Source organism: Electrophorus electricus, chromosome 1 (genome assembly GCF_013358815.1).
Source record: "Electrophorus electricus isolate fEleEle1 chromosome 1, fEleEle1.pri, whole genome shotgun sequence".
NCBI classification, from domain to species: Eukaryota; Metazoa; Chordata; class Actinopteri; order Gymnotiformes; family Gymnotidae; genus Electrophorus; species Electrophorus electricus.
Genome location: NC_049535.1, coordinates 10,212,586 through 10,222,430, shown reverse-complemented (window position 1 = coordinate 10,222,430; position 9,845 = coordinate 10,212,586). Strand labels below are relative to the sequence as shown.

The following is a 9,845-nucleotide window of genomic DNA, read 5'->3' as shown; positions in this document are numbered from 1 at the left end:
CACACACACACACACACACACACACACACACACACACACACACACAAACAAACCCAAACCTTAACAGGTCATTAGTAAACAGACTGCCCTCTAACATATTTCCTAAAATTTTAGTTTTTATTTTGTAACTTAACGTAAACTGACTAAAGTAAATAATTGGTCTACACAAAACGACAAGCGCTGCTGGAGAATCAAAAGGTTAGAATTAAGCTTTGCGTTATAGAGGTTTATTTATCTTTATCTGAATAATTATTTCGACCGTACCAACGACGTCCTTTCCTGCCAAGCAATGACGTAAAGATTCCAGCAAACTGCCCCCACACTGTTGCTTTTTCAAACGCGTCGTGTCAATAAACCCTGCCTCGCTAGAACCAAACCGAGCGGGGGAAAGTGTAGCGTTCAGTTCTCCAGCTTTATGATTTTGCTGTGTCCATGTGGCGTAGCTTGACAAAAAAGTAAAAACCTTCGAGATCTAGAATTTAGGAAGGAACACTAGTTCAGCATCGGCGCTCTGGAAACGCATTATATCCCACAAAAATTAAAGGAATAGAAAAGGAGTCGGACAGTATTTGTTTTCATATATTTTCAAATATACAATATAAAACATTACGTTTTATACCATAACAATTGGCACATTTGACGGTAGAGAATCGTTTTGTTGTAAAATAGTACATTCAGCTTCCGAACAGATAGCATCAGGCGCCACAGGAGACGTGCGAGCAGTGTGTGCCGTAGGCCAGCGCCTTGGACAGCTCAGCTCACTACACTGGATCTAAAAACCCAACGAATACAGAAATAAATGATCTGAGCTTTGACGCACACACGAACATTTTATACAGCTCTCACTGTAGCCCGATAGCAGGTAGCATTTTCTCTTTTAAAAAGCCACAATGAAGATACAGTTAGAATACTTTAAGCATGCATTACGTAAACTATGAATAGACCCTAGAACCCCCTTCGTGACATTAACAGGGTCAAAGTGATAGTATTGTACACATCTAATAACATGAAGCCCCTGTCCTGGAGGTATGCGGAGACCTCTGTCCGTTCACCGGCAGCAGCGTGAAATGCTGTTCACGCCTTCACCCGTCAGGCCTTACATCCAACCCGCCCTTTCCAGACGGGTGTGGAGCGGAAACAGAGCTTCTCTCTCCCGGGAAAATAAGCCAGTCTTAGCGATCCAGGTTACTTGTCCATTTTCCGTTAGTCTCCTTCGGGCCGCCTTCATTTTTGAGGTCCTGGAAAACCTCGGTGAAGAAGTGCGGGTCGGAATTGATCTGTAGCATTTTGGCGCTCATTTTGTCAATGATCCGCAGAGAGCGCTCCCAGAACACCTCCTTGTTGGTGTCCACGAGGAAAGGCTTGAGCGGGTACGAGATCTCGTTACCCATGTAGGAGTACGCGAGGTACAAGCAGGTGAGGAACACGGCCTGCAGCTGGTACTCGCTGGAGATGTCCTCGGTTATCGCCTCTCTGCAGAGCAGGTAGACGAACACGAGGTTCGCGGGGGTGATGAAACCCTGGTCCTGCCAGCCTTGGATAAGCAACGAACGGTCGACATTTCGGAACCAAAGGATGATCTCGTTCGGACTCAGTTCTTTGAGCTTATAGCACCTCCGGCACATAAATTCACTCAAGCAACGGAGCAGCTCCCCAGTCGATGCCTGGACGATCACCCGTCGAGGGGAGACGACAGAACGGCTACTCGGCTGCCTCTGAACCGAAAGGAGCTGCTTACCGCTCTGTGAGCCGTTCTGGGTTTGACTGGACCGAAGGCTTTTATCAGGAACGGTCGGCACCGGAACCGCTAACGGTCCAGGCTTTTTACGCTCAGAGCCTGACTGAGATTTCTTTAGGTTTTCAGTATTCAGCTGGTCCACGGGGATCTGAGACACGGGAGGATTTGGGTTCACTTTCTTCGCTCCCTTCTTTTTGGCCGATGCGGCTACTATCCGCTTCCACGTCAGGGCAGATATAAGAACCGAATGGCGTTTCAGGCTTTTCTCTGCCTTGCTACTTGCCCCGTGTCCACCCTCCGTCTTCTCGTCAAGAATCCCTCCTTTCCTGGTGGTGGGAGAAATGGACAGCACCGTACCCATCTTTGCAGTTAACGACCAACACCCACCGGCCTTGCGGAATGTTATGTCTCGCCTTATATTCCACAGACTTCTCCGGGGAGGTGCGACTTCAGAGATTCGCGTCCATTTACGGTTCACTGGACCATGCCATAGACAGTGAGGAGAAAACCACAGCTGTTGAACTGAAGAGGTTACGGTACCTAGAGAATTTGTGAGCCTGCAACATTCATGCGCGCGCTCTGCCACTCCTTCTGCATCCCACTGTGCGCGCAGCCTTACGAAGCGCGAGGAATGGGCAGGACCTCAGATTTGTAGCCGGGCAAAAACACTAACGGTATAGCGACACAGGCATCCCCAGTCCTCCAATCCCTGGGTGATGTAAAATGACTGACAAACTGTTCCACCACACAAAATTCGGGAAAAGAATCGTCGACCTAGTTCTCGTCTGATTGTGTTTATAGTTTCGACCTGTAGTTACAGATATTTTTACTCCGGAAAATTGTTTTATTTTTGGATTTTAACCAGTTATAGGAAAATGTATATAAAGATTAGCCTTGTAGGATGACATCAAACGTAAGGCTCCAACATGCGCTCAAGCACGGATTTATAAACGAATAATTTAATTTTTAAGGCTGAAAGGAAAAAAAAAAGATGTAAAGAAGAAAAGATTAGAAATGTGGAAGCAAATTCACGACAACGGATCATACCTGTTTCAAACATGTTTCACCTATGTGCAGACAGAGAGAGAATTAAGGAACAAAGGAGAAACAGAGAGAGAAATTGTTAACTTGTTAATTTAGAGCTTCTAGGATTTGCAGCATTAATAAAGTGTTAAAATCTAGAGGAAAATGTGTAAAACAGAAAAGTAAACAAGTCAACACTTCATTCAACACACCCATTTAATTAAACAAGGTGCAGTGATAAATCGTGCCACTTTAATTAAGTTACCTGCTACTAGCCCAGGTGCAGATGTACCGCTATTCTCCCCTTCCTCTCTCTGAACGTAGACAAGTGCCAGGAATTACAAAGTCGTACAATTACTCCACCTAGTGCGCAGCTTGTACCAGTCACTTTAACCGGCTGGTAAGGACAGGCGTCCACTGTCCTATATTTAGCTTTTCTGTACCAGTACATGATGTTTTCAGCTTTAGTCAAGGGAACATTATTCACTGCTCATTCATGTTCGTCTAGGACACCTTGCATAGGTCGTGAAGAGTCTGGTATCTGTTGATCTGAATCTGATGTCATAGCCTAGCATATGAAAAATCACTGATTCAGTACCATGGAGAGTGCGATCTGAACAAACATTGATTCATTCATCTCCAAAAAAACTGGTAGCTGTCAATTTGTGCTTCAGCAATTTGTGCTTCAGACTGTTCTACCAAAAGCTTTCATAAACCAAACTGTTAAAAGAACTTGCTGTGCCATTATTTTCTTATTTCCCTTTTGTCAGTAAAATCCAATTAGTGTTATAATACACAAAATAACTAATTGTCTTATCATTTACACAATATTCATATTTTTCCAGATGTGTTTTTAAAAATGTTTTCTTTTTGAACATAACTATAGACAGAAAAAGTTTCTACAAAACATTTTGTTATTTTCACATAAATACAGTCCTGGACCAGCAGATGGCAGTATTGCATATTTGTAATAATAGTAGTAGCCAGAGAATAAATAAAAGCTACTACTGCTAACTTAGCAATATTAAGATCCATAGTGCTCTGGAAGGTCATAGCAGTGGTACGTGATTCTATTGTGTTAACCAATATTTTATTGCACTGATTAATGCAAACTGTAGAGGCAGGTTGGCTAGAGGTGCTGGACAGTCTAAATGCAGATGCTGACATCTTTTCGCACAGTGCACCTCTCACACTCCACCACACAGCACCACTGAAACTGGCAGTGGCAGTTCTCCTCGTACACTAGAGTCTGATCCACGTGTCCCCTGCTACAGCACAGCCAGTGGCAGGATCCTGGCCCCACCTCCGTGCTGTTACACACACGCCCCCGGGTGCCCTCCGAACCCATCATGCGATCGGCCACACAGAAGTCCGGGGATTCATCCGAGTAGACGAGGCTGTGGGTGTCCAGGGGCGGGACATCAGGGTCCAGGGAGACGAGGGATTTGCCGTCATTGCTGCCCATCACGCGGACAGCTGCGTGGAAGCCATGCATGAGGTGATCGCCAACATGGCGGAAGAGGGGCATCTTGTTCCAGCAGCTGCGCAGGGTGCAGGAGCCGGACAAGCCGTGACATTTACATTCAGTCCAAATGTGAGCCTTCACAGCCTGTATACACACACACAAACACCCACCCAAACACATGCGCACAAACACGTACACACAGAAACACACACACATGCACGTGCACATGCATACACACACAAAAACAAACACACACACAAACACACACATGCACACAAATACGCATGCACACACACACACGCTCATGCACACATGCATGAACACACACACACACAAACACATGCGCAAGCAAGTCTGTCCAAGAACTACTACTTCTTTTTAAAACATATAAACACATCCTTTACATGTCTACATCATCTACATGTCATCCACAGCCAGAATTCATATGGGGTGAGTGAGTGGGTGTGGGTATGTATGTGTATTTAGCCTAATCTTGTACATGCTTAAAATATGATTACAGGATAGTTTCTGCAACTTCCAACTTCTTTTCTGTCATATATGCATGTTGTAAGATGATCATTCAGACCCTCTGCATGGGCCTGAGTGAAGCGTGGACGTTTACACTTATGACACTTAGCTGACACTGTTATCCAAAGCGACTTACAATTATGACTGAGTACAACTTGAGTAACTGAGGGTTAAAGGTCTTGTTCAGGGGCCCAACAGTGGCAACTTGGCAGTGGTGGTACTTGAACTGGCAACCTTTCAATCACAAGTTAAGCACCTTAACCACTGAGCAACCACTGCTCTAGGGGCAGGAAACACACTGCTCAGTGTTGATGGAAAAACAGTGGTAGATGGTAAAAATGCGTCCAATTCCTGCAAATGGCTGCAGATCTCTGAGAATCTACGCTGGACCCAAAACACTGGATTCATTAAAACACTAAACCTGTAAACCACAGCCTCATACCAATGTTGTCCAAGTAAACAGCCCTAGATTCCGTAACAATACCCGAGAAAGCTTCTCAGCAGAACATGACCTAGAATTAACCCTAACCCCATCAGTAGAATGAACCCTATCCCTAATTCTAGAATTAACCCCATCTCTAACATTATAATTAACCATGACCCTAACATTAGAATTAACCCTGTCCCTAACACCAGACTTAACCCTAACCCTAGAATGAACCCTGTCCCTAACGCTAGAATGAATCCTATCCCTAACATTACAATTAACCCTATCCCTAATGTTAGAATTAACCCTGTCCCTAACATTATAATTAACCCCATTCATAACATTATAATTAACCCCATTCCTAACATTATAATTAACCCCTTTCCTAACACTAGAATGAACCCTACTTTTAACCCTAGAATTAACTGTGACCCTAACCCTGCCACTATAATCTCTCCACATAGATCAATTGGCCAGCCTTGCTAAAAAGATGACATAATAACACCTGTAATAAAGAACCGAACCTACACATCCATAACTGCTCGCTCTGTAAAACCCCACTTGTTTGTTAAGGGTACGAGTAGCCAATGAAACGCAACGTTTTCCATACCAGCCGTCCTGCTTCCTGGTTGTGAAGGTCGATCAGGGTCCTGATATCGCGTTTGCCCTTCCGCCTCCTGCTGTCCATGAAGTGGCGGGACACGTCATGGCCGAAGTCAACGTCATCTCCGCAACCCCCCCACTCCCAGCGCTGCTCCTGCTCCAGGGTCATACAGCCACACTGCAGCAGCTCCCCTTGGCTGCAGGCCTGGGTTACTGCATGCAGCACTCCTGCAGCTATGATGCTGTTAACAAATGCTGTCTCACGAATATCTGAGAAAAAAGGAACAAAAAGTGAGAAAAAAATTAGTGACTTTAATTGTCTACGTATTAACGATGATTCGTTTATTATATCCATGTCTTCTATCTATGATGAATGCAATAATATACATTGTCAGCCAGTTATATTAAAGAACTCTTGAGACAAACTTTCATATTTTTCCTCCTTTGTTTTCAGTGAGAGTTATAATGGCAAAACACAGATTTACATGTGGTCATCCCAGTAAATTCTTATTTGACCCCATGACCTGTGAGAGGTCAGTACTGTACTGAGACAGTATATCTATATTATTAGCCATATTATTAGCCATAAATAGCCTGGCACCTTCATCCTTCATTGCACATCTCTTTCATCTAGACCTGCCAGGTGCTGATCCCCTTCTGCCTATCAAACACAGACCTACTGTCACAGACCTGTTCACAGAGACCTGCTCACACAGACCTGCTCACACAAATCTGTTCACACAGACCTACTTGCACAAACCAGCTCACAGACCTGTTCACAGAGCTGCTCACACAGACCTGCTCATACAAATCTTTTCACAGACCTAGTCGAACAGACCTGCTCATGCAGACCTGTTCACACAAATCTGTTCATACAGACCTGCTCACACAAATCTGTTCACACAGATCTGCTCGTACAGCCCTGTTCACACAGACCTGCTCATGCAGGTGTGTAATGATGACAGGGTCCCTCTGGCGTCTCAGAGAGGAAGCATATCTCAAGTTAGAGGCAAGAAAACACAACCATTCCTCAAACTCAAGTACCTGTTTAGGTGGAATTTTCCAGTTTACTGAAATTACAACTCAAACCAATTTCTCTGGCATTAAGAAGTCCTGCCCTCTCATGGCCTGCATCAGAATTACAAGTTAAAGAGGAGATGACACTGTGTTCCTTGTCATAAACCAACTCTAAAAGATAGACCAACTCCAAAAGCTGTACCACCGTAAAAAGCAGAGAGGCCTGAATAAGCTGTGACTAAGCAGAGAACCATCCACAGTGACGCAGCAGCTGACATGCCGGTAAATCCCTCTGAAAAGAGATCCAGCCACATTCTCTTTCTGTGAATTAAAGCAGATTATTCTACTGGAAAAATTTGCTTTTTTTCCATTGCAGACATCTCTATCCTTGATCTCTAAGGACTTTTTAAGAGTATCGACCTGCTAAAGGTAAATGCTGAATATTTTTATAGCAATGGGATTAATATGAACACCTTAGCTACATTGTGAAATCAAAAGAATGCTGTAATTAATTATCCCAAATGTATTAATAACACCCAAAATAAATGACACCCCAATCACACTCTTGCTGTGCGAGTTTGCCACCTTGCTGGAGGAGCTTGCCCACACTCTTGCTGTGGCTTGTGCAGTTCCACCGTTGGTGGCGGAACTGGTGCTGGCATTCACGTGTGCCCAGCCGGGCACCTCTTGCCACTGCTTGGACGATCTCAGGCTGGGTCTGGCACAGCTTGGCGTAGAGCCTGCTGGGGTGCGTGGTCCTCCGACAGACACTGTTGGGGTCAAAGAGGAGGGGGCTTCCTGCCATAGCGCTGCTGTGTGCGGAGGTGAGCTGTGTTAGGGAGGTTTCTAGCAGCATTCATACTCACATACACACCTGAGGAGTGAACTGTGTAATCATGCAATCTTACACATTATCAGAGGTTGTTCACATAGTGTTTGTGAAAGAAAAAAGGTTTGATTGGTGGCAGGAGGCAGATAGACAGATGGACAGACCGACAGATGTGTAAATTCAGCACTCACACCACTAACCCTAACTCTAACCCTAACACTAACCATAACCTAACCCTAACCTAACTCTAACTTTAACCCTAACCTAACCTTAACCCTAACCTATCCATAACCCTAACTCTATCCCTAGCCCTAACCCTAATCTCATTCCGCAATGACCTACTGACCCAACTATCATCTGGTCAGCAGCAGGCTCAGAACCTGAGCAGCGTTGAGTGGGACAGAGTGACTGGCAAACGTGGGCCCCAGTGCCTAATCGAGGGCTAACGCATGTATGCACGAGCTAAGGGTCTCTAATAGACGCTGGCGAGTATATAGGCATCATGTCATGATATTAATATATCAGGTATAACTTCAAACTTACCCGCACAGAAGAGAAATGTTGAGGGGCCCCGCGAGCGTAAACACGAGAAGGAAACGCGCTTGCCCTGGCAGCATAATGCAGGAGCTCACCGCCGTGTAGTAGGCTTAACCAGCAAAAAACAAAACAAATACAAAAACACAAAATTAATAAACAAGGCAAATCCAACTGCAGCTGTTGAACCTTAGAGCTCGCATGTTTTCAGCCACGAGACCATGCAGATACCGTGAACCTTCCGCTTCAAATCCACGGTCGGTGAATATAGAGAAGTTGCTGGAAACATCTGCAGACAAGCACGCGCGTGGCAGCGAGGCTGAAGCATGTGGATCAGTCCAGAAATGCTCGCTGACAGCTAATTGAGTTACCTCCGCGAGCCGCTCCTAAATGCGTCCTGACCTCAAACGCACGCACGCGTGTGTTCAGTGTAGTTCGAGCCTAGTTGAGTAATCGCGCACGCGGGGCAATTGCGATTAGAGCGCCAAACTTCGCGCGGGCAACCTTTGCTGACGTGCTGTGATCTTTGTCTAAGATCGCAGTCGAAGTTTACAAACGGAGATGTTTTCACAAGTTTGAAGTAAAATATGATGTTTGATATTAATGTAACAACTGAATGGCAAACCCAGTAACCTCGCTTTTGTTATGGAAAACAAGCGCTGTGATGCAATTGTAGCGCCCGCACACACACACACACACTAAACAGTACTCTCTGTGTTTTCTTTTTATTCTCTAGGTTTCATGAGTTCTTATGTTTAGTTTGGTATAATGATGCTCGACTGTCAGTTCAGTTCAACTTCTCATAAACTGTGTTGCCTTTTGCTGACCTTGGCACCTCTTCCGCCTCTACACATGTACTGATGGTTTTTGCTATCGGCTCAAGAAGCTCCGCGCGCCGTAGGAGACTGAATGTCGCGCGCCCTCCTGGACCAGCTCTGATTCACCGGCACGCTCCATCAAGCACAGGCGCTGCAGAGGGAAGAACAATCTCCCATTTCCGTGTTGTAGAGCGTTCACCTCCATATGACACATGTTGTTGTTGTTGTTGTTTTAAAAACATCTATAAAATATGTTTTTAAAAGGTTTTCAGAAAATGTATTGTGTGGAAGCTACAGTGCCCTCTGCTGGAAAAAGTCGGTTTATCATCCTAGGTTAAAACATTTATTGAACTGTTCACATAAATTACGTATTTTATCATTTAAATATCCAACTATTCAAACCCACTGTATGACAAATCTTTTAAAGCCCTGATGAAACCTAATATGGACTACCTGCTCTGTAGATATACGGGCGTCATTCTAATAATTCAAGTATTGCCTCACTGCATAAAACGTCAGATAAAATGCGTCTGTGTATAATTAGGTGTCTGACTACCAGTTGTTCTTATCCACAGTAAAGAATTGGATATCAGTGATTGTACCAAGCTGTTAGTTTTATATTAGATTATGACCTCAAATATATGAACAGATCAGGGGTTTGGGCCCATGGTGCGGTCCGAGACGCACACACCAAAACACGGAGACCCGATAACTGTTAACGGCACTCAATATAACAATCTCGTGCAGCGTGATGCAAAAGATAAACACAGAAACGAATACAACCGGTAACCGGTGCACGCGCACGCTCACACTAACATGTACAATGACCGAGCGCATGGGGTACAACACACAGGGTTTAACTA

General features: G+C 44.7%; 2 protein-coding genes across 2 annotated transcripts; both read right to left on the bottom strand.

The window, feature by feature from the left end:
* Window positions 1-565: 565 nt before the first annotated feature.
* Window positions 566-2,376, bottom strand: cdk5r2a (cyclin-dependent kinase 5, regulatory subunit 2a (p39)). Its single transcript, XM_027004701.2, has one exon. The coding sequence runs from the start codon at window positions 2,097-2,099 to the stop codon at window positions 1,173-1,175; it is 927 nt and encodes a 308-aa protein (XP_026860502.1). The 5' UTR covers window positions 2,100-2,376; the 3' UTR covers window positions 566-1,172.
* A 533-nt stretch (window positions 2,377-2,909) lies between these two features.
* Window positions 2,910-8,536, bottom strand: wnt6a (wingless-type MMTV integration site family, member 6a). Its single transcript, XM_027004709.2, has 5 exons — window positions 8,396-8,536; window positions 8,174-8,276; window positions 7,387-7,613; window positions 5,792-6,054; window positions 2,910-4,370 (listed from the first exon to the last, which is right to left on the bottom strand). Exons 1-5 carry the CDS (start codon window positions 8,490-8,492, stop codon window positions 3,909-3,911), a joined length of 1,152 nt encoding a protein of 383 aa, XP_026860510.2. The 5' UTR covers window positions 8,493-8,536; the 3' UTR covers window positions 2,910-3,908.
* Window positions 8,537-9,845: the final 1,309 nt, after the last annotated feature.